Genomic DNA, 23,589 nt, shown 5'->3' with positions numbered 1-23,589 from the left:
GCTCTGGATGCCAAGAATTCCAGCCTTCACTTCTGGTCTCTCGCCTACACATGTTCTTGTTGCCGGCAACAGTCCCGTTGATCATTGAGTTCGGAATGGTATTTGTAATAACGGTACTACTTTTAGTTATCCTTTGTTGTTGTTTTAGTTGTCACTTGTATAGGTACTCGTATAGTGGTGGTGTAGTTTGCATTGTAGTAGCCACCAGCGACGTTTTCATGTCCAAGGCGAATTTATGTCAACCGGAAGTAGGTTTACTGACCCACGTTTTCGTACTTCGTCCGCAGTGGTAAGCCAATTCACAATCCAGCTATGCGCGTTTGCCAATCGCAACAACTAAAGCAAAAACAATTCTTGGAGAAAGTTGTGCACACTGTGACATACTCGCTCTAACGCACACACACATGCTCAGTCGCATATATACACACGTGCAGCGCAGAAATGTGTCCAAAAGAAAACCACTCAACTTTGTGTTCTTTGGGAAAAAGGCAAATTTCACAAAATAAAGAAGGAAAATAAAAATTAACAGGCACTGAAAGTAAAGTGGCAAGGAAATTCAAGTTGGCCAGCGAGAGCAAAAATGCTTTTCAGTTTCTTAACGGACGGCAAGTGCAGCGGATCGATGCAGAAAAGGAAAACGGCTTGAAACTGCGGTACGGTCGCAAAAATTTATATCAATATATATATATCTATCTATATATGTATATTGTTAATGTGTACATTCTTAGCAATAAAATCTGCTTTGTTGCGCAAGGAAATGTTGTTGTGCGAATCTAAAGCGCCTAAATAAATTCGAAAATCTTGCAAACCCAAAACCCAAAAAAGCTATGGTTTTTCCAAATTTAAGTGATCAAGAAGAAAATGGAATAGATAAATTTATAGCAGTGAAGCTCTATATGCGAATACTGTATAAGTATATATCTATATACACGCATATATTATATACAATACAAGCACTATGTATCCCGTGCAAAAATTATTAATTTAGCTCGTTCTCGGTGTGAAATGTTCTTAAATTCTGCTGAAAATACTTAAGGCTAAGCACTTTTGCCTTACAACTCCTCATTAAATCGGTCATTTAACTCGGCATATGAAAATTTCAACGTTTTACGTGTAATGAATCGTCAAAAAGTTGCTCGCGTAAAGGAAAATCCCAGTGAAAATGCGGTGCATGACAAAACCGATACACACACATGCAATCTTATAAGCAATATCACGAACACAGGCGTGCGGATTTACCTCATACTGAACCGTGCCACCCACTCGGTCACAGAGCAAGTGGCTGCATTTGGAAAGCTTTATGTTTACATAAATATCTTGCTGGTGAACGGCCCATACATAGGCCCAACATCAACAGTCAGCTACGGCTCTACGGCGTAACCACATAGCAGCGGTTTACATACCTTCCTATTGCATATGTTGTGCACTCAACTACATAGTAGGCTTTCTTCAAGTGGGCCGCTTCGGCCGCTGACCGCAGTGGCTCGTCCTCGCACTCGACATTCAATCAACGTATGTCCCTGTGTTGAGTACCAGCAGACGCCGCATACAGGTATGGATTCGCCAACACAAACTCATCGGCTCGTTTACACGGTATACTGACCGACTGACTTGCTGGCTTGTCTAGTAACCCAGTGCCACGCGTGGCCATTAGCCAAGGATTTCCACACATATTCAGAAGCAATGCACTTCGTTCAACCTACAACCACTCACACTGCAGTGGGCTTAACGGGATTCTGAGTGCGCTGTTTTTCGCACGGAGAGCCAGCTCACAGCCGGTGCTTTTACTCGACTATGCTCTTGGCTATGTTACCTCTTTGCGTGCGATTCATTTGCATTCTATTGCAGTGTCGTTACACTTGTGTTTTGTTATTAGTATTGCTATTGTTGCTGTTCTAATATTTTTATTGCTTTGACCCCTCGGCCAAAGCCAAGGAAATTCAATCAACTTTAGCGATGAAAGACAGTGCAACGTTGTTTATGTTTTAGGCGCATGTTTTGTAGTGGAGGCTCTGTTAAAGCGTTGTTGTTGATGATGTGTGTTCAATTCTTTTAAGTTGAGTAAATCAGATATTAGACACGCTCATGAATTTCTACGAATATCTTGTATTCTGTGGAATCCAAATTAAAGTGCGTGGCCAGAATTTTGTAGATTCTCAAGATTCAGCAGAAGAGTTAAGAAAACATACAAAATCCCGTATTTCCCATGTCGAGGCTCTGAACCATAATGAAATCAACCCAATGATTTGCATACAGGGTTTGTCCAGAAATTTATACGACTGATTTTCTTCCACCGCGACTGGATTCGGTAGAGGACGTTCCTAGCTAACGAACGAGCGGCTGGGCAATTGTCTCTTGGCTCTTGGAGGGTCAGTACAAACATTTTCGCGCGACGTGGGTCCGACATCGGGTCCGACAAGACTTCGCAGCTGATTGGAAGTTGCACCACGACAACGCCCCGGCTAACACCGCCTTTCTTGTGAACAGCTACCTAACCAAGGCCGGCATCCCAACGCTCCCGCAGCCCCCTTACAGCCCAGATGTGGCCCCACCCGGACTTTTTTGTTTTCTTGCCTGAAAAGGCCGATGAAAGACAAGCATTCTGAGACGACAGAGGGGATCCAGCAGCATGCACCTCGGATCTCAAGGCTTTTCCGGAGGATGACTTTGATGCTGCCTTCAATGCTTGGAAAAATCGCGCTGGCAGCGCTGCGTCGACGCAGAAGGAGCCAATTTTGAAAGTTTTTAAAGAATTGTATCGATTTGTTAAAAACATGTTTTTAAATCGACTCAGTGCTACTACTTTCCGGACAAATTCTGTATACTTAGCTTGATAGTGACAGCGTAAACAGAAAGGGGTCGAATAATTAAAATCACAGCTTATGGACTCAAACTCAGATTGTCAGAGAATTATTGAGACAAATCATTGATTATTTTCAAAGCGGCCACCCGCTCTTCTCTGCTCTTTTCGCTGCAACAAGTTCAAAGTAACATGCCAATTTGTTTAGCAGACACAAAAGGCACAAAATCGGGAATTAATGAAATATAGTGCAATACACAACAACCACCAATACAACATTATTTGAATTTCATATAAAAGTTGCATAGCGGACTACTCCACAAAAGGGGAAGGCGCACGTCGCGTGGAAAATCTGAAAAGTGGCGAATTTCAGTGGCGAAGCGACAACAACAGGTTATTTCGCCGCGTAGAGGAAAATAAAAACAGAAAGCAAAATAAGCAGTGCCACACACACACACGTGCGCGCAATGAGCTAGTGTGCTTACACATGCATTGCCACACAAAGTATTAAGAGAGCGCGACGTTAGTAGTTATGGTGCTGAGTGCATGTGTAGGTGTGCACCAGTGGTTTGTGTTGCAAAACCATCAAACGTGCACGGGTGTGTATGTGTGTGTGATCGATAAGAATCACTACTGCACACTTTGGCTGTTTTGCTTGAGTGAGAAATTACTTCAATGGGAGAATCCGAACAAGAACTTCTCCCGCTACAGACGGCACGCGGGGCATTTAACGAGTTAGCAAAGCCGCCAACTAACCAAGTTATTTCAGTGAAGTTAGTAGGCCGTCTTATTGCGCTAACAAAAGTTTTGTTCTTAAAGACGCTTTGGTGTTGGCGCCGCTCTTGTTGGATAGTCGTTAGTCGGTGAAGGCGCTTGGCATGGTGTTGTTAGTGTCTCGCGTGTGAAAAACACTTTAAATTAAAATTGAAAAGTCAAAATTAAATTAAACTCACCAATTTGATGCACTCAAAGTCTGATTCTACAAGAAATCGTACAACTTTGCCGTTTTCAACAAACGAATAAAAATCAAATATTATTATTAACGGTAATTAGTGGCACTTGTGATTGCGTGAGGTGATTTCAATGACTCATTGAAATGATATTTTTTGCAAAAGGATGTGCAGCGTTAAAATTTTTGATAAAAAAGAGCACTCAATACACAAACTGCAACGATACTCTGGCGGCACATGTGAAAATGATAAGATCAAGCTGAAAACCATCTTCCTCGCCGGTAATAAGAAGCGTGCTTTGTGCAGGCTCTAAGCTGTATTTCACTTTTTAGTAAACGTTAATTAATGTTATAATGACACCCTGAATTAAAAAAAATCTACAGTATCGATTTTGAATGTTCATAGTTTCGAGAAACTTGGACTCTTCAAGATTATATCCACAATACGTGTAATATCAAAGTATTTTTAAAGAACAGTAGTGACATTCTTTCATTCTCTTTGCCTCGCCATTAATAACCTTTTCAGAGAGTTCTTCTAAAGTTTAGCCCTAACAAAACGAGTAAAATTTATCGTCGCTCTACCACTGGAGCTCCCGGTTCGAGTTTTCGTTTGTGCTTGAGCGTGTTTATGTGAGTGTGTGTCCTAAAGTCGCATCGGCGCTTCAACAAAAATGACCGTTATTTGCAACTCTGCAACAGTGCAACAGTTTATTTTTGCAACATGATTTATTTGGCTCACTTTCACTCAGCGCCATGCAGCCGGCACTCATACGACCATACAAAGGTTTGCTAGCCACAATGCCAACGTATTTTAACACAGTTTAATTGCGGTTGAGGCGAAACTTATTTGACATTTTGTTTTTGGCACTTGTGTAGTTGGAAATTTATTTGACAGGAAGTGCAGCGAAATGATTACGGAAAATTTGCATTTAATCTGCGAAAACATGTTCTGTGATTTATAGGAACACATGTGGAAAAGGTTGTAAAAGCAAGGCAGTAGCGTCGCGCTGTTCAAGTGCACTGGGAGTCTCATAATTTCCGGCGAGAAAAACACTTGCAGACACCCGCAAGAGTTGCCACCACCGCACGCCACGCGTTCAACAGCAAACAACCGCCTGCCTCCAAATTCCAATTGCGGCTCTCAATGGCATTGTGTCACTAGCAATTCATTGTGAGACGCTCACGCCTAGCCCCTCCACTACCACTCATTTGGGTGCGTAAACTTCTGTAAAACTAAACACTTCGGTATATTACCAGGTGTCACAACGCTAATTTACTCAGTCTTCAGCCATTTGGGTCAAAGGACATGCCAAGCAACTGAAGTCATTCAGCATAAAAGCATAAATGCTCTGACCCAGATTCCTTTATTTATTTCTTATCTTTACATCGACAAGAACACGGTGTGCGCCGCGTTCGCAAGAACCGTTAGCGCGAATGTGGGAAAAAGAAGTGCGAATAAGTATAAGTGTGCCATAAAATCCGCATGAAAATAAGAAAGAAAAGAGTAAACAAAGGAATGCAAGTATGTGGGTGGTGGCGGGGTCGGTGACAGTGCCAGAACACACACACATACACATTTCAATGCACAAAACAAAAAGGAAGTCGAAATCTATATTTAGCGACAGCTTTTCGGTCAAAGCAGAGCCCAAGCTTTATAAGCGGAACCATCAAAATGCGCTGACCAGCGGGGGTATGGCGCACAAAAGTAGGCTAAATACTTAATAAGCGAAAGAAAAGCAAAAATCCATGCCAAATTAATTTCAATAATAATTTTATACTGAAATTAGGGCAGCGAAGCCCTAAGTCCCTTTGAATGGCCAGGTGATATTGATGCTTAATTATTTTGAGTGAAAAGTTTATTCATCTATGTTGGCGTTATTTCTGTTTTTCTGACTGTAAGTACGAATGTAAAAGATTGTCGTATGTTTCTAAAGCGTCACAAATTTATTGCGCTTGGCTGATATCTACTACAGCTAATTCGCCGGGTTCGTAGAAAGTATGCAACCAAGATACTTTAACCCTAGTCGACGATTCCACTATGGTCAGACATCCAGACAATTTTGAATATGGAAGTAACTTTATGCCAAAGCTAGTGAGATCATGCACGTTTTGACTAGCTTTCAGCTCACTGTCTGCTTGAAAGATACTTCAAGAGTTGGTTGAGAGCTCGCGGCAGTAGACTGCCTCTCGCATCTTCATAAAACTTACTGCGCCCCTTCTCCAGTAACTTCACTCCTAGAAATTTATCTCTAACCATGAGAGCAACATTATCTTCATCGGCTATAATCCGACAGCCTCATCCCTGGAGTTCTTTCAATATATCTAACATATATCATAAAAGAGGCAGGGGACTCTGAAGACTTCTCGTGATTTACTATGAGTAATTTGTTTAGATAATTTCTTATGATTAGTCGTCAGTAATCATTACTACATTGAATTGAAAAAATACAAAGACGACTTTGCAGTAAACACTTATTTGTTTTCAAGATTACATACATACTAATATATATACGAAACTAAGTAGCCGAATGTGTGTTTTAATTGCTCACTTGTTGTTGATGATTTATAATCGCGCGGGCCATCTCGTGGCATGTTGTGAAGGCTGCTTAAATTTGATGCTCTCTTTCACACAACGATGCCTGAATTCCAACAGCCAGCCACTAACAACGGTAAAATGTACAAGACCAAAAAAATTATAGCTAATCGAAATAATGAATGCTTACTTGTGCCCGTGGTAAACATGAAACGAAGCGTGAAATTTTAAAGATTCGCCTCAGCCCACATACACACTCACACGTGCAACTGCAGCATTGCTGGCACGTGCAACATGCGATGCACAAAGCGCGCATAGTTACCGCCAACGAAATGAAACGTCGTGGCAGACAAGTGACGAGCGTCTGCAACACTTGCCATTGGCCCGTCGGTGTAGTAAAGTGTCCAGTGCGGTCTTTGCGCGTTGCCATCTCCCACTGCTCGATTAAAGTATTAAAGCGGCAGCTTTGGCGCTCTCAACTGTCCTTTTGTGTTACGCGTCAGCCTTTCAACTTTTAAGTGCGCGATCGCCAAAAAAAGTAGAGAAAAGTGTCTTCCGAGATCTATGTGAAGTCTTGTAATGGATTACTTCTCCTTCAGAATTTTTAATGTTTCCTTTGCTTATAAACGTTTTGTAGATGTAAACTTTTGGCGGCCATCAAATCACGAAGTAACTTCCGGAACAATCTTCCATGCACTGTATATGTATCTTCGAGTATCGTAGAAAAATGAAGGGCATTTACATCAACAAATACAAAATAAATAGGTTCTACAAGCAACTCAAACGGGCTACAAGTGGCTAATCCATACATGCACAAATCTCCAAGCAAAAACCAAAACTCGAATAAAACGTTTTGCTTTCGGTTTGAAGTCTGCGAGCGCACATCATGCATGTTGGAAGCAAGACGTTGTAACTGCAAACTCGAACATCCAACATCGAACTTCACATATACCAAGGTGTATCTCAACTTTCTTACACAAATGCAGATAAATGCGGACGTATTTTGTCTTCACGCGCCTAAAAAACTACCAGGTCGATCTCAACGCATTGCGAACGAAGACTATGTGTACAGGTGACGACTTCAGCTTAACGTATTTCAATTTAATTCACTTTTTCGCTTTACTTGCAGATTAGCAGCGCTTTCTCGTCACGAGATACACACAGGCAAAAGCTTTATTGAAACAGCAATCGTCCTCTACACCAAAAGCCACCAACGTTCGATGTTAATATGAACTATAAGCCATCATCTTCATCCTCATCTAACACTCCCCCACACCAAACAGCGTATCCACCAAGATCCGCATCGAACTCCTCCTCGAACACGCACAGCACACCAACACTCACACCGGCAATCATTCCTCTAGACTACAATTATCATACAATGTCACCATCTTCAATATCACAATTTCCCAACGGGCGCATTACCTCTGCGGCCACCTCCACCACAAGCGGTGCTTATCATTTGCACACACATTCCCGGGTCAGCAGTACGCGCCCTTCCGGCAGCACCTCAGTCGATGTTGAGATGGATAATCAGTATAACAGTCTTTTCGGTGATCCTGTTCCACCGCCACCTCCACCCGATTTTCTTACTTCACAATTCAATCCCGTTAGCGTTTTCCATCCAGTATCGTTGGACATCAGTTCTGGCTCTGAGGAGGACACTAGTGGCCGTCTCGTTTCATTAGAAGTTGAAAGGGCCGCACCCACACGCCTATTTTCTAATGTACCTTTCAGTTCCGCCTTTAGTAGACGCATGTCTGATAATGCAACTCCCAGAAACTTTGACGTGCTTCCAACTCCCATGCCGCGTCTTCAACCGCCAGATATTCAAATATTACCGAATTCCAGTGGCGATTCAAGCTCTGAAGCACGGGAGTCACCAAATTACACATTACTCGCACCCGACACAACAAATCGTCATCACACAATATACGATGATAGGCAGCCGGCAGATGTAACGGAAATAGTAGAGTCTTATGAAGTCAGAGATACAAAAGGTGTCCGCGAGTACTCGGAGGCAACAAGGCGTGTATCTAATTTTAGTGAAGATTTCAAATCGAATGTTGGAGCACTGAGGTGAACAATATATAATATGTCGAAATGTTATTGAAAAATGTTAACAAATCTTCTCTCTTTATAGCAACGTTGAAAATCCGCATATGGAAAATTCGTCTTCTTCTGCAAATCATCCATTTCCTCATCAATTTCCGAACGAATCGTATACAAGCAACGAATGGTTTCGGCCAGCAACTCAAGATTACCCTGAATTCAGCAAGATACCAAGACTGCGCCCAAGTTCCAAGAATGTTATGTCGATTAAAAGAGAAGACATGCCAATGCACCACTCTCCGGTTGCAGCAATGATAAATGATTCGAATGGTTCTAGTAGTGGAGAAGAACGACTGGATAGGGCACATACTGCAGACAACTCAACAGTGCCTTTGACTAGTTTCAAACCACCAGCTAGACCACCAGACCCGTCTCCAACGCTGCTCCGTGAAATTGAAACAGAATTATTGCTCTCTCCTCAAGAGTATTTGCAACACGAAGACGAAAGTCCTCTAGGTGGTTCGAATCAGGTGACACCACCGCCTCCAGCTACTCCACCACCGCCGGATCTTCTAACTGCAATGCCTGACGAAAGTCAAAGTTTCATCAAACGCGAGATGTCACCCGTGATATTGCGTAACTTAATAGCCACTGGGGGGGAATTTAGGTAATAAAGAAATAATATTTAATAACATTTAGTATTTCTATTTTGCCTTTTGCAGGGTTGACCAGACACGTCTTCACAAGAAGACATCATTTACAATTATTTCAGAAAAATCACCACAATCCTCACGCACTCATAGTCCATCTCCACACAGCCACCAGCAGCTGTCACCACAAAAAATGTCCGCCATATCGCCAGTGAAACCTGTTGCTAAACCACGACAGTATTTGCAACATAAATCCTTATCAGCCTCTCAACTCAAGTTGCCACAGTTGTCACAACAGAAACTTCAAGCTCCCGCCGATGACTCTCCTCGCCCTTCTGTACAATTTAACATGACTGGGCGACATACGCCAAACATGATGACTCAACGTGGCATACTGCAACATCGTGAGTCACTGTCATCATCGCAAGATATTACACCATCATCCCCTTCAGCGGGACCCAAAACAAAATTGCGTCGACCTTCGACACTGCCAACATTTGCCAAACAAGCAAATGAAACAAAAATAAAAAGTTGTGAAACTCTACCTTTTATCACCGATCCATACCGTACTGCTATTCCACGCTTCAATCGCTCCGTCACAGATCTACATATAGAGCCAGCAGTATTTCCACCAGGCGCGTTGCCTCGCCCCATTAAGCCCAACCCCAATCCCACTCGAAAACAAAAGGGTTTGCTCCGCATACTAAATGGGAACACTTCGAATTTACCATTACGTTCAAACTGGACGAGTATGGAGGACCTGCCTCTTGGTAGGCAGCTTAAAACTCCTCTTGCAACACCTACACACATTTTACAGAGTCGTCGACGCTCAAGCTCCACATCGCCTGAGCGTCGTAGTTCGACACAAACAGCTTCAGATCGGCGGAGTTCCAATATAAGTTCAATTACCACATCCGATTTTAGTTTTCGTTGTTCTCCATTGCCGCTACATCAGCAACGTAGAAAATCAGTATTGCCAGCTATAAGCCCCAAAACAAAACGTCGACAATCTTTAATACCACCAGCAAGTTTGACTGGTGGCCGAACATCGCGCACAAAAGTTGCTAAGCCTTCTACGCTTTCACCCATCATTGGTACACCGAACAAAGATAGTAGCTCACCACAAAGTCCTGAACAAAATATTGCTGGTTCATTAGCACCGTCAGAAGCATTTTCGGATATGACATCTCGGCGGGAATCACTTTCGAAGATACCTTTGCGCTCTTCAAATTCGCGACCAATTTCGCGTTCTTCGTCGCCATTGAAGGAATTTATGTCTCAATTGCCAATATCTGATATGAATTCAAGAGGAACATCTAGTCGCACAACTTCTCGAGCTACTGTTAGGACCGATGCTTCCCAATCAGTTTCACGTGGCAATTCCAGACCGGCATCACGTTCTACTTCTCGTGCATCTACCCATCCAATATCGCGAGCAGCGTCACGTGCTAGTACACGACCGAATTCACGAATGGAAATGGCTAAAGAAATAGCCAATTCCCGATCTAACTCAAGAATGAGCATACATTCAACAGTATCAATTACCGGTAATATTTCCCCTATTTCTGGAAAAAGAAGCACTGAAACTTCACCAGCTACCACGCGGCGGCGAACATCCATTTCTGTCAGCCCAACCTCAAACAGAAGAGTACGTACACGGCGACAGTCACTCAGTCCACCTCACAAAAAGAGGTCAGGAAGCCGTGGGAGAGGGAAGAAAATTAGGGAGCGATCTGAGTCGCGGCATAGTTCGCGATCTCGTATACCATTAAGGGCTAGTAGTGTAACAAAAGCGAAGCAATCGCCATCAGTGGTTCCGAAGGAGCTAAATAGCCCTTCACTCTCGAAATCAAAGGGTGCAAAAATCGTTAGTCGAACATCGCCCGCGCGAACTCCATTAAATCAACGGAGTAAACCAAAAAGTGCCAAAAAAGTACCGTCATCGATACATAAACCCGAGTCTAATGTGAAACGCAAACCAACGTCAGTGGACAAATTGACGGCGTCTGGTAAAAAACAACCAAGTAATCTTCAAAAGCAAGAAAGGGTAAACATCATACGAGAACGTTCTAACGTACAAAAGAAAGAAACGCCAAAAGCTGGCACAGGAAAAAATATACAGCGTGAAGGCACGGCTGCAAAAATAACCACAAAGAAAGCGCCTGCTAATTCTTCTGCAGCGGCTGTGGCTTTGGCGGCAAGTGGACTAAAACGTCATACTACATCAAAAAATTCAACGAAGCTTACTACCAAGGGCCAATCGGTAACAACCAAAGGAAAAGGAATAGAGGCTAAAGCAGAAACAGCGAAAGGGAGGAAGGGTGACAATAACGGCGAAATAAGTAAGCAAGAAGAAGAAAAAGCAACTTCGAGTAAAGAAGATGCTAGTAATCTAAAAAATGGTAGCCCTGTGGGAATCGAAGCAACAAAAATAGCTGCAATACCTGCAGGGGTAGCCGCTGTCGCTGCTACTTCCGCAAAAGGCGCACCGAACATCAGTTCTGGTAGCACGGGAAGCAGCGGATCTACTTCAGGTATCAAAAGGCATCCTTCCAACGTATCACTTGTACGTATGGCTTCCCGAATGAGTCTGCTCAGCATGAAGCGCTCCGACAGCAACCTTAGCAAGAAGACAACTATCCCGGCGGTTGCTGAGGAGACAACTGACGGCTTGAAAAAGAACGGTTAGTGAGAAATGTATCATATGTTCCCAATAATTCAAATTTATTAACTCTCTTAATTATTTTTTAGCAAAAGCAGGATATTTACAAAAAACCAATAGTCGCACACAACTGAAGACACCTGAAGATATGGCTGGTCTACCTGCAGCAATATTAGAGAAATCGCAAAAGACGTTGGAGAATATTCAAAAGACTGTTACCGTCGCGACAGATGAGATTCATAAAACCATTCATGAAAATCTCACCGATTTGAAAAGTCTCGAAAGTGATATGGGTCGGTTTTCAGATAGCGCAGGATCACCCACATCGAGTGTAGCTACCGTTGTGGAAAACAAACAGGCTGGCAAAGCAGGTGCTGCTAATGGTGATGAGAGTGGCGCGACCGGAGAATCGATCTCACGCACAGCGACCGCTGAGGGACCAACCTCAACAGCGGGCATGAAAAAAATGACGCACAAAAATGGTGGTAACGGTGTTATGCCTGCGACGCCTACACAAAAATCTCCACTACCCCCTACACAACCGATCGAGGCAGATGTTTCAGTCTTGAACGCGTCCATGCACGCTACGGAACATGTCACTGTGGCTGCAGCAGCCGCAGCAGCTGCCACAACGGGCGCCATGGCGATGCCACATGCGGGCGTCGCAGATGCTACCGTCGAACGGGTTAGTGAACGTGCTTTATCAGTATCAGTTATGCCAGAAGTTGACTGTGACGATGCAAATTTCCAGAATTACACATACAATGGGGACGGTGCAGCGGACAAAACAGTGGACGGCGCAATATTGGATCATGCAGGCCGTGCAAATGTCACTGATGCGAGTGGAAACGGGCGGAATGGAGTTGGCAGCGATGGCGGCAAAGGAGATGGTGCTACTGACGACGATATAAAACGACGCTCGCCGGATGGACAGGGCGGCTCTGCGGCGGGCAGTGGGTAAGTGAAATATCATAAGTTTTCACTTCCAAGAAATAGGTTGGGTCATGTGAGGCCCATTTATAAAATTCACAGCCATCAACACGGCATTACAAAGCCAATTAGCAAGTGATTTACCACTTTTACGAACATGTATCACGTGGCTATGTATGTACGTTCGTACAAATGTACAGCCGCGTTCAAATCGCGTGCAAACCAAATGGTAGCGGCGGCGGAATGTCGCTTTTTGGTGTTCGCTGTTAAGCCGGTTTTATTAATTTCACTGTCATATGTGGTCTGCTTTTGAGTGCCACTCGTAGCTTCTATGTATGTATATTAATATATAAGTATATATATATATATCTTCTTCTTCTTTACTGGCGTAAATACCGCTTACGCGATTATACCCGAGTTAACAACAGCGCGCCAGCCGTGCCTTTGCACCATATAGCAGGACGGGTATAATGAGTGACTTATAGAGGTTGGTTTTTGTTTCGTCGAGAGAGGAGCCCTGGTCGTCATCAAAAGGGGGTCTCTCATCCGAGGTTGCCGATTAGTTTTCATTGGTAGTGTTTTTTACGTGGCGGGTCCCAAACCCAGCGCACAATTCTGTGGAGGGGATGCTTCGCCTTCTCACTTTAGCTCGCTTTCAAACGGATGTTTTCTGGCTGACCCAGAGGATACTTGATCAAAGACCGGAAGTCGTAAGGTGCTTGAGCCATATATATATATATGTAGGTAAATGTGAGTATGCCTTTAGAGCAAAGTAAGCATCAATATGTGGAAAGACGGATCTATGGGAAGTAACCATGCTTGAATCGACCGAATTCAACATAAAACTAGAAATCTCTATATACATATGTATGTATTTACATTGTATATGTTTATATGTATATATTTATATAGAGTTTTAGAGTATTGTACGATAAATCGTGTATTACCAGATATAAGCCGCAGTAGCGTGACACATGAACGCGTTGCAGTAACATACTAATAATGTACTATATACAATACAAACAAAAGACGATAAACGCAATAAATTGTAAAATTGCATTTATTTATTTAGAAACTGCACCAGTAGTTTCCACAATTAGCCTATGGCACAGTTTGTAAATACATATTATATATGTATGTATGTGTGCGTGTAAAAAATTAAAAGATGCTTGCAGAGAAATTAGCTTGTGGCACGCACTTACTTTCCTTCGAAAATACATGTCCCTTACATTTCGAGACATGTCTCTTGCCATTCAAGTTCAATTCAAGCCATTATGAAGACTAAGCTTAACGTTCATTCCCTTTTAGTGCAAATATTCATTATCAATTTAGATGATTTTTAGTTGTTATAGTTATAAGCTACAGACATATATGTAAGTCAAAATGATTAAGTAGGCATCAAGATGCCAAGGCGCTTTCTTTGTTGTAATAACCTCCCACTGAAGGCATGGCATACAAACGAGCAGTTGTAAGACACTTACCAAGGCTTCACACGTCCGCTTGCACGCAACAACAAGGCACACAATGCACTGCCATGTCCATCATGCTCATAAAGTATGGCGTTTCCTTTCACAAGTCCCGTCGACGACACCTTGACACCTGCAATATCATCGGCAATAAGACGCTTATCCGTGACCATCAGTGTCTGCCACGACACCTTCGGTTAGACGGCAGTTGAAAGGTCACGGATGGGGTAATTGCACAAATTCCAAATCACTTCAAATTTTCATAAATAATTTATTAGACATTCGCTTGACGCTGCAGTACGAATGGCCGAACTACTCACTCGCAGAAACACACATACATATGTGTATACATTTGGCTCGCACCATATGTGCTGCATATTTTTCAGCGGTTGAGCTGATTACTCCCCACGGCGCTGTCATATTTATGCCCATTTACATGTGAAATATATTCACGTTTATTATTGTAACATTAAGTCGGCGATAAGCGGCTACTACTTACTTGCTACAGCGCTTTCAAGTGTTGCTGTTGTGCAGTGAGAATACTTGTAGAAATACAGAAGGATACAATATTTATATGTAGGCTTGGGTACTCTTCTTGTAGTATGTCGAGCGCACAAAAGGCGCGTCAGTCTTGTGGCGAGAATTATGAAAACTTGTGATGGAATTACTTAGCACGTGAAGAGGCCCAGAGGATATGATATTAAAACCCTTAGAATTCTTGAGCATTGGTCACACAAAATGCGCACGTTGTTCTTTGGGTTAAAAAGAAGATATTAGTTGGGACAGCGAACATTGCTTAAGTGATAATTGCAACCATTAGGCCTCTTAAGTCTATTGCATTGGCGAACACGAACCTGAAAATGGTAGACCTGCTATTGAAAGGCAAAATTGCCGAGTTTTCAAGCAAAGTAAGAAGCACCAGCGTTGATTAGTGAGTTTATTTTAGCACTGCTTTCTACTTTACGGTTTACTGTGTATTTTCGGAGACTTAATTCACAATATACGAATATCGAGGCTGACCCATACGACAGCTTGAAATCATATTTGTGTGCGTGGTAATTATTTTCCAGCATTTTAAACTGTAACTCATATTCCACTTGCCTTCAAAGCAACTACTTCGCTCTTTTCTTTATATAAACTAAGTATTTACACATAATAGTAACCAGCCTTTGGTAAAAATAACGCAGCGAACGTTGCATGCAACATACTTATAGAAATATTATATACCTATATATGTATGTATGTATATACCTCGGCCCGTTTATGAACTTCTCCACTGTGTGGACTTGTAGTGGGGCCACATATAACAAGTTAAACATGCATATGTATATATGTATGTACGTATGTATGTACGTAATCGCAATCATGACAGGTTGGTCTCTTGCCCAACTCACCATCGCATAGCAAAGCGGGCCCAACGGCCAGGGCCGCAACGCAAAGTTGTAACCGAAAAAGTACGGAATCGACGGGTTCCTCAATCAGCAGTCCATTCGAAGGCACCCGCTAAGCCTACCTCCCTTCGGACTGCTGGTGCGCTAAAGCCGGTACTTCGCTAAGGATATCCGTTCCATGCAGGCATGCCATTTCGTCCTTCGTGTTTATTCAACGCTAAACAATGGCGCTACAAATATAACAAAAACAACGGCAACAGCAATTAAGTGGTACTCTTGATGATATGTAAATGTATGTAGCAGCTGAATAAGTACATGTTATTGTTGTCGTATTGAAAAACGAAATGTGTGCGCGACAAGCAGCGGGGAGGTAGAGGCAGCTGTGGTGAAGCTATTGCGAATTAAGTTGAATTGATTTGAAAATTTCTTTCGCTACTCCGTAAGCTCGGTCGCCTGAGCTATGAAATCAGTTTAGGCTGGACAATCGAGGCGAACGCGACACGTCACACCACACAACTGCCGTTCAACAACAACAACAGCACACACAAACACACGCATTCAGCTGCTACGAGACCACGAGACCGCGTGTGCTTGTGGCATGAAATTACATTGGGCCAACTGCATTTTGAAATTCAATTCATCACTGCATTCCCAGCTGTGAAGGCACGCGCAGAATGCTCGAGTGAAAGTTTTCTGAAATTCCTAATCCGAAAATTCAATCAGTGTACCGAATTCGTGCATTGCTCACGCAACAATAACAACCAGCAAAAGCCGCGAGTGCTAACCTCAAATAATTAACGTAAACGCGTCGCAAGTGCTTGCGGACAAAGTGTCGTGCTAAGTGAAATCGTGATTTTGGTTGAAAAACCCAAAAAGTCTAAGCCAATTACAGGCGCCCCAATTGCCGTACGATGATTCAGAAAAAGGGAAAACGCAAGAACTCGGCAATCTACCATATTGACCTGCCGCAGGACTTTGCCGACGTAGAGAAGTACTTTTTCAGGTATTTGCTTGCTATTTGTTTAATAAGAGGATAATTTAATGACATTTAATGGATTGTGAAGGTATTTACGAGCTCCTTCTGAAAAATGCATGAGAATGCACTGGCTTGAGTGAATGCTTTTTAGTTAAAGTTACTATAGAAAGGTGTAATTAAATATAATGAGAAATAAATTCGATAAAAATTAAAAAAGTTAGGCTTTAGAAAAGAAAAAAGAAAATTTAATAAGTCAGAAAGAAACTTGTTGTATGGAAGTTTGGGTAGTGTCGACCCAATTTTATCTATAATCATGCCACATACTAAAAAACTGATCCCTGAGTTTCAATTGTATATTTCACACATTCGCCGATATTTTCGGTCAGAAGCCTATTATGGATGCTGGGTCCACATATTCGGTAGGTACCGAGGGCTTGAACAGTTTTGTTTGGACTTGGACAATTTTTGGTCATAATGTGGAATACTTGAAATGAGTTATTAGTGCAAAATTGATTCCCGTTATTTTAGTTATTTCTTCATTTGTGTACTCGAAAGTGAAAGATCAAGTGAAATTTAAAATTGTACTATATGGAAAATAGGCGTGGTTGATGTTTGATTTCGCCCATATTCATACTGTCAAATAGGAATATGAGAAGAATGCCACGTACTAACTTTTGTTGAAATCGGTTTGTCGAATCCCGAGATTTGTAATTTCACCAAAAAGTTGGCGTTGCCACCCCCACCGTCGAATTTTCCCACCGGCTCTCAGATCAGATCTGGACTGCCTAATTGTCAAAAAGAATTGTCAAACAAAAAGTTGGATATTATCATCAAAAACTCTTTGTTTATGGACAAGGTGTTTGAATTTAAAAGTTTTGGACTCGGAATAAATAGAGAGATACTCGGAAATCCTTCCACACCCCTTTTCAACACCCTCGGTTAGGAGAGAAAATCATTTTGACAATTTTTTCCTCAAAAACCGGCAATTTGGGACATAATTTTATTTTTCGAAATTTCTTGGTAAATCCAATTTTATTTTTTCTTTAACTAAAATATACCCCATGCTATTCTACGAATTTCTGCATTTTTATATTTTCTCTACGATCAGTAGTTTAGAAGTTATAAGCATTTTTGTATTCGGCGGCTGCTTGCTACATGCTCCTGGTAGCTTGGTAGAAATCTGAGATTTTGGCACCAAATTGAATGCAATTTTTCTGCAGCGGCGGCGGATGCACTACAAATTTACCTGGTGGGTAGCATATGTAAAGGGGCCAAATTGGGAGCATGGAAGCGGCCATATGCAATGCCCGGAAACGGGAACAGGACCTCGACCGGAAGTGGAATAACGGTGACACCCTTCCGGTCCCCACTTCCAACCGGAAGAGACCAACCGGGAACCGGAAGTGAACCAACGACTCCACACTTCCGGTCCGGAACCCAAACTGGAAGTGCCGGATCTGAAACGGAATTTGTCAACCGGAAGTAGGATGACGGTACTGTATTCTCAGAAACCGGACCAATACTCCCGGCTGGCTTTTTACCGGAAGTGCTTTTCCGCTGTTTCACTTCCGGTCGAAAACATCCGTTTCCGATATAATACTTCCGTTTGAGTGTTCGGACCGAAAGTATGGTACCTTTATTCCACTTCCGGCCGAGGTCCTGTTCCCGTTTCCAGCATTCCAGACGCCCGCTTCCGTGTTCCCAATTTGGCCCCTTTGCATATGCCACCCACCACGAAAATTTGTAGTGCATTCGCCGCCGCTGCAGAAAAATTGCATTCAATTTGGTGCCAAAATCTCATATTTCTACCAGGCGACCAGGAGCATGTAGCAAGTAGCCGCCGAATACTAAAATGCTTATAACTCCTAAACTAGTGGTTGTAGAGGAAATGTAAAAATGAAGATATTTGTAAAATCGCATGAGGCATATTTCTGTTTAAGAAATTTTAAAATTGAGTTTAGCCAGAAATTTTGAAAAATAAAATTGTGTCCTAAATCACCGATTTTTGAGGAGAAAATCGTCAAAATGATTTTTGTCTCTAAGTGAGGATGTTTAAATTGGCTGTGGGAGGATTTCCGAGTATCCCTCTATTTATACCGAGTTCAAAACTTTTAAATTCGAACACTTTGTCTGGTACATGGGTACATTTCTGTTAAATATACTTAACATATCATTTTTCTTCATACCTACACTTTTACTTACGAAAAAGTCGACAATTCAGGCTATTTCGCCAGATATTTTAATGTTTTCCTTTTCCAAATAGTTCGCAATTCGCAAATTGGCGCTTAGGATCGATGAAAACGTATTCAACTTAATATTATTAACAATTTAACCAACCCATTCTGTGCTCTTTCTCTTTCGCCAATAACAGTTCGTGCACACAAACATTTTGGCACGCGTATCTGAACGCCACTATAGTCAGATGGAGGTAAGTAACATCGTCTACATGTCTTCATAATCATGTCTCCGTCCGTTGCATACAATTACGGAGTTTTGCAATTAAAAGGCAGTTAACCGGCCATGACTGGCATTTCACTCAGCAATGCTTGTGGTGAGCAATTTCCCAACCGATTTAAGTGTCGCACCAAAAACCCAGTGAGTGACTGTGAGGTGTGCGTGTATGTGTTAGTCTGTACATGTCCCGTTGCGGCGTGCTGCTATTGACCTTGTCAATGCTTTTTAAATTCCACCATTTTAGTAACTTTTCGCACGTTCGCATGTCGTTGTTTCGCTTGGCAGCGCCTGCCTAAGCATAATTTTCGGCTTACTTTTGGTGAGCTGATTTTTGGGCTCAGCCAAAGCGTATTTGGTCGTTGGCTCGTGCGGTGGTCGCACACATTTTCAAAGTTGCTTTTTTGTTGTTTGGAAAATGCGTGTGAAGGCAAAAACAAAGAAGTCCGAAATTCAAATTCGTCAAGTTTGTTAGTTTGTATTTGCAACATTTTGCGGCAATCCACTGACGTAACTGGAACGCTGCCTTAAGAGCTTTAACCGCAACTGGCCTTCACCCGCTAACGAAAAGTGCGTGCTGTGCATCCATATCCGCTCGCGTTCGAGAAGAGTGTTCGGTTTTGGCCAACAAGTTCGTGATTCTGATAAGGAATTGAGCAATTGTGAGTGTGGGGTGGGAGTGGAGAGGGTGAATGATCTTAAGTGTTGTTGGAGTACGAGTACTGTTTGTAATGGTTGAGTTGCTTTGGCTATGTGTGGGGGAAATTAAATCTTATTGAAATCTGCCTAATCTATCATACAAACCGACCAAACAAAATCTATTTATTGTATAGAAAAACGATTTTTTTATTTGTGAAGGATATTCTAGTTTCGGTGCAACGGAAGTTAGAATTTTTTCTTGTTTCCTGAATAATTTTAAAATATCTCTACAATATACATCTATGGTGTTGCTTTCAAATTGAAAGTTAAAATGTTACTCATACGCAGTGCCTTTTTGTGTTTTGGACAACGAGACGAACTAGTTACCCAAAAGAAAAATCTAATGGAGAATGTTTAAAATGATTGTTTACGGTACAAGGAATGTCTGAAGGCAATACAACTTATATTTTTAAGGAAAGCAGATTATTGAGTTTGGAATATTTAAACATATTTTGCTTACGTATCTATACTGGTATGATGCGCAGGGCAGCAGCAAAACTTTTGTTGGTTTATTACCAACTTCTTTATTTTACACACACGTGTATACATATGTATTGTGTTTGAGTTATAGTCAGGCTATACATTTGCATATGTGTGTGTGGGTATTTCGTCTATAAGGTCACTCAAATGGACATTGTAATTATATTGAAGGAAATGTCAGCACTTACGGCGCTGCAGCGGAAGCGGATGTACATTACAAACATTTTATGAGTCGCCAATATGGCCCTCACATTGCCTGAATTGGCTTGAGTCCACGAATGCGTGTGTGTGTGTATGACAAACGCTCCTTTGCATCAAACATACACACAGCTGCATACATATATGAGATTGAAGGCCTGATGACCCTAATTTGCATATGCATTTTGACGAGTGACTACGAACTGCTGTCTGCAATCAATAAATGCCGCACTCACCATCCTCGAAGTGGCAATGCCGTGTAGCCACTAAGAGGCAATGCCGGTCGCTGCCCGCTCGCAGGTCTCTGCCTGCTGAAATGCCTATCTTGTGGGCTGATTGGCAGTAGCGGAAGTCGTCCATTAACCGCACCTGTCGCGATAATCATTTATAGGCACGTCGAAGTTTTCTTGTATACTACCGTTATTTTCTACATCAATGCCGCGCACTGGGCAGATTGGCGTGCATATTTCCATGTATACGCGAAAGGCTTCTGTATTGTGCTTTGGCTTGTACTCAATGTATGGTATATGGTATACTGACTTCAGCAGTTTCGTTGCTCCAAGTTCCAATTAATATTACTTTATTCAAAGGATCTATTATCTATATAATATCTATATAAGATATTTCCAATTGGACAGACCTTGGTATTTGCTGCTGGCTAATGCACTCCCCGCTCATTATTTCTTCCTTGGTCTTTTGTATTTTCAGCAACGGTAGCCGAGAGTTTCTGAAGGAGCAAGAAGACGACTCCGGGACGCCGACCGGTTGTTGCCGCTGCTGCACGAAATTCTGTCTTCCATGTCGACGGCTACGGTGCTCGCGTTGCTGTCGTCGCAAAAAGAGCCTGGCCGGCGATGAAAGCGAGGAGCCGGTGCTCTCTGCGACCAGCAGCGCCTCTACCACCAACCTCGAGGTCATCGATGAAGCGCGACATCCAACGGACGGCGACAAAACCAAAACGAGCTGTTGGCAAAAATTGAACTGCTGCAAACGTTGTCGCAAGCAGCCGAAGGTGGCTGCCAGCCACACTGATGAGAGCACAAAAATGACAATGGCGTCCAAAACGGAGTCTGTAGCGGCAGCAACCGCACCTACTGCACCCAAACAAGGCGGCTGTGGCGCCTGCTGGAGTAAATTATTTTGTTGTCGTCGTGTCAACAAGGTCGATCCCACAACTGGTGATGAGACGGAATTGAAGAAGTGTTGTTTTTGTATACCTTGTCGACGCAAGAAAGCTGGACGGGGCGCAACCATAGCCTCGACGGTTTCACCGACTGGCTCGGTGGCCTGGCAAGATCCCGAAAGTGGTATCGCAGCTAGTGATGCATCTGTTTTGGAGGGTGCCACTTCGTCAGAAGCAGTGCGACCACAGTGAGTCATTTATCCAACAATTTTTGTGTTGTTTACAGACATTATTCCGCTTCCAGGGGTTGTTGCAAACGGTTTTGGAGCAAACTGCTGTGTTGTCGACGCAAAAAGTTGCCGAAGCCAAGTGAGAGTCGGCGCGCAAGTATGAAGGCGCCACCACCGCCAAGTGAGGTGAGTTTGTGACCCTTTGAAATTAATTAAATTGCTCTGAATTGTACAACTTTCGCAGGACACTCGACGCAAGCTACATGTGGACCTAGTAGAGTATAGCTCAAAAATGAAAGGCGCCATTCCAGTAATGCCGCTCTATTTAGCCTGGTTTTGCGCTATTTGTAACACTATCTTTCCAGGACTAGGTAAATTGTATTGATACGAGTGCTTGCACTCACGAGTATTTTCTACTCTCTTCTTCTCTCGTTTCTCTTACAGGCACCTTATTCTCGGGCATTTTCTGCCTTTGCGTTGGCATACCGCGCTTTTCGCAATACGACAGCGCAAAAGCGCGGTTTGGTTCTTTCATAATCAACATAATCGTTGCTATAGCGCAACTGTTTTGCGTGCTCTTCTGTTTTGTCGGCTGGGGCTGGTCCATTTGGTGGGGCACAATCATGCTGAAATGTGCAAGTGAGTACTGTCAAATACTTGAATCACTTTGACCAACTTTTATTATTAATATACATATATGCATCCACACAGGAAAGCTGAATAAAATCAAGAAGGTTGAGCGTCTGGAAATGGAGGAGGAGCGTCGCCAAGCAGAGGCAGCAGCCGCAGCAGCAGCAACAGCGGCGCGAGCGGCAACTCATCCCACAGCGGTGACCACCACCACCACAGAGAGCGCCACTTAAAGAAACGTTATTGATATTTGAAACTAAATTGAGGAAAAAATACTTTGTAAGGAGCTTAAAGATGTAATTTTTCGGAACATAGATTTTAGTTTGCGTTTTAATGATACCAAGGACTTCCAAAAAACTTCCAAACGCTATGAAGTGCTAGCAAAGATAAAATCTTCCGAAAGACGCTTCCGTTGGTGAACAATTGTAACGCACAAAAACTACGGTTATCAAGTAATAAGTGCACAGAGTCATTTACTACACCGAGACAGAGAGAGAGAGAGAGAGAGAGAGAAGTGACAATATATAAAACCTCGAAAATTAGTGCCTTAATAATTGAATTCATTCAGTTTGACTCTCAAGAGCTCAGCATCGAGGAATCGTGTGTTTAAATCATATTTACTCACATATTACATTTGCTGTTGAAAGTAATACACAGAGTAAGCAGTATCTTCCATTTGACACGCAGGCATCAGATCACAATTGAAATACCTAAAAAGACCACATTTCACTTCATTAACCAACGAGATGCTGAAAACCCTCTGAAAAGTGCACTTAAAAAGCTTAAATCGCTAAACCGTCTACATATCAATATATAAAAAGTAATTGTAATCTAAATATAAGGAAAATCGTGTGCTTACACATACATATCTACACCTATATATGTAGCATAGAGAATTTAAGTTTTTCCAAAATAAATATTTATCAATTAATATTACTAATATAAGTTACATAACTCTTAAGAAATTGTGAAGTCCGTATACCGTTTGTAACAAAATATTATTAACTAAATGTAGCTATAAAATATATAATGTAAATAATGAAAATAATAATTTTTAAGTTTTTTATATAATTTCCTTAGTAATAAAAATTAATGAATATATGATAAATAAACGATACACATTTATAGTATTAACTTTTTTCTTTTGGTAGAGAGATAATTGATAATGAACATTACATATTTCTTTATTATTGTTGAGTAGCGCCTGCGCTTATGCTTCGTTTTTTATACATATTCGGTTTAAGGCATAAAATAAAATTTATTTCTCCTACAAATTATGCTCTGCCCGAGGCACCATAAAAAATATAGGTAAATTACTCCGCTCCCATGACAGTCGGTACGGGTCAGTATACGGAACGGACCCGGCTTT

At 42.2% G+C, this 23,589-nt stretch overlaps 1 protein-coding gene across 3 annotated transcripts; it reads left to right on the top strand.

Annotated features, from left to right (window-relative positions):
- Positions 1-492: 492 nt before the first annotated feature.
- On the top strand, positions 493-22,733 carry LOC105228215 (protein stum). 3 transcript variants are annotated; one of them, XM_029551046.2, is made up of 12 exons: positions 495-653; positions 6,920-7,354; positions 7,412-8,361; positions 8,426-9,001; positions 9,057-11,668; positions 11,736-12,331; positions 12,398-12,603; positions 20,946-21,608; positions 21,665-21,776; positions 21,835-21,961; positions 22,035-22,229; positions 22,302-22,733. In XM_029551046.2, the coding sequence occupies exons 3-12, from the start codon at positions 7,511-7,513 to the stop codon at positions 22,451-22,453; spliced, it is 6,090 nt and encodes a 2,029-aa protein (XP_029406906.2). In that variant the 5' UTR covers positions 495-653; positions 6,920-7,354; positions 7,412-7,510; the 3' UTR covers positions 22,454-22,733. The 3 variants fall into 3 exon arrangements, with proteins under 3 accessions (XP_029406904.2, XP_029406906.2, XP_029406905.2); XM_029551044.2 differs by having other exon boundaries at positions 493-653; positions 11,736-12,603; XM_029551045.2 differs by lacking the exon at positions 495-653 and having other exon boundaries at positions 3,683-7,354; positions 11,736-12,603.
- The last annotated feature ends 856 nt before the right edge of the window (positions 22,734-23,589 follow it).

Source organism: Bactrocera dorsalis, chromosome 3 (genome assembly GCF_023373825.1).
Source record: "Bactrocera dorsalis isolate Fly_Bdor chromosome 3, ASM2337382v1, whole genome shotgun sequence".
NCBI classification, from domain to species: Eukaryota; Metazoa; Arthropoda; class Insecta; order Diptera; family Tephritidae; genus Bactrocera; species Bactrocera dorsalis.
This window is presented reverse-complemented; position numbering and strand designations above follow the sequence as displayed.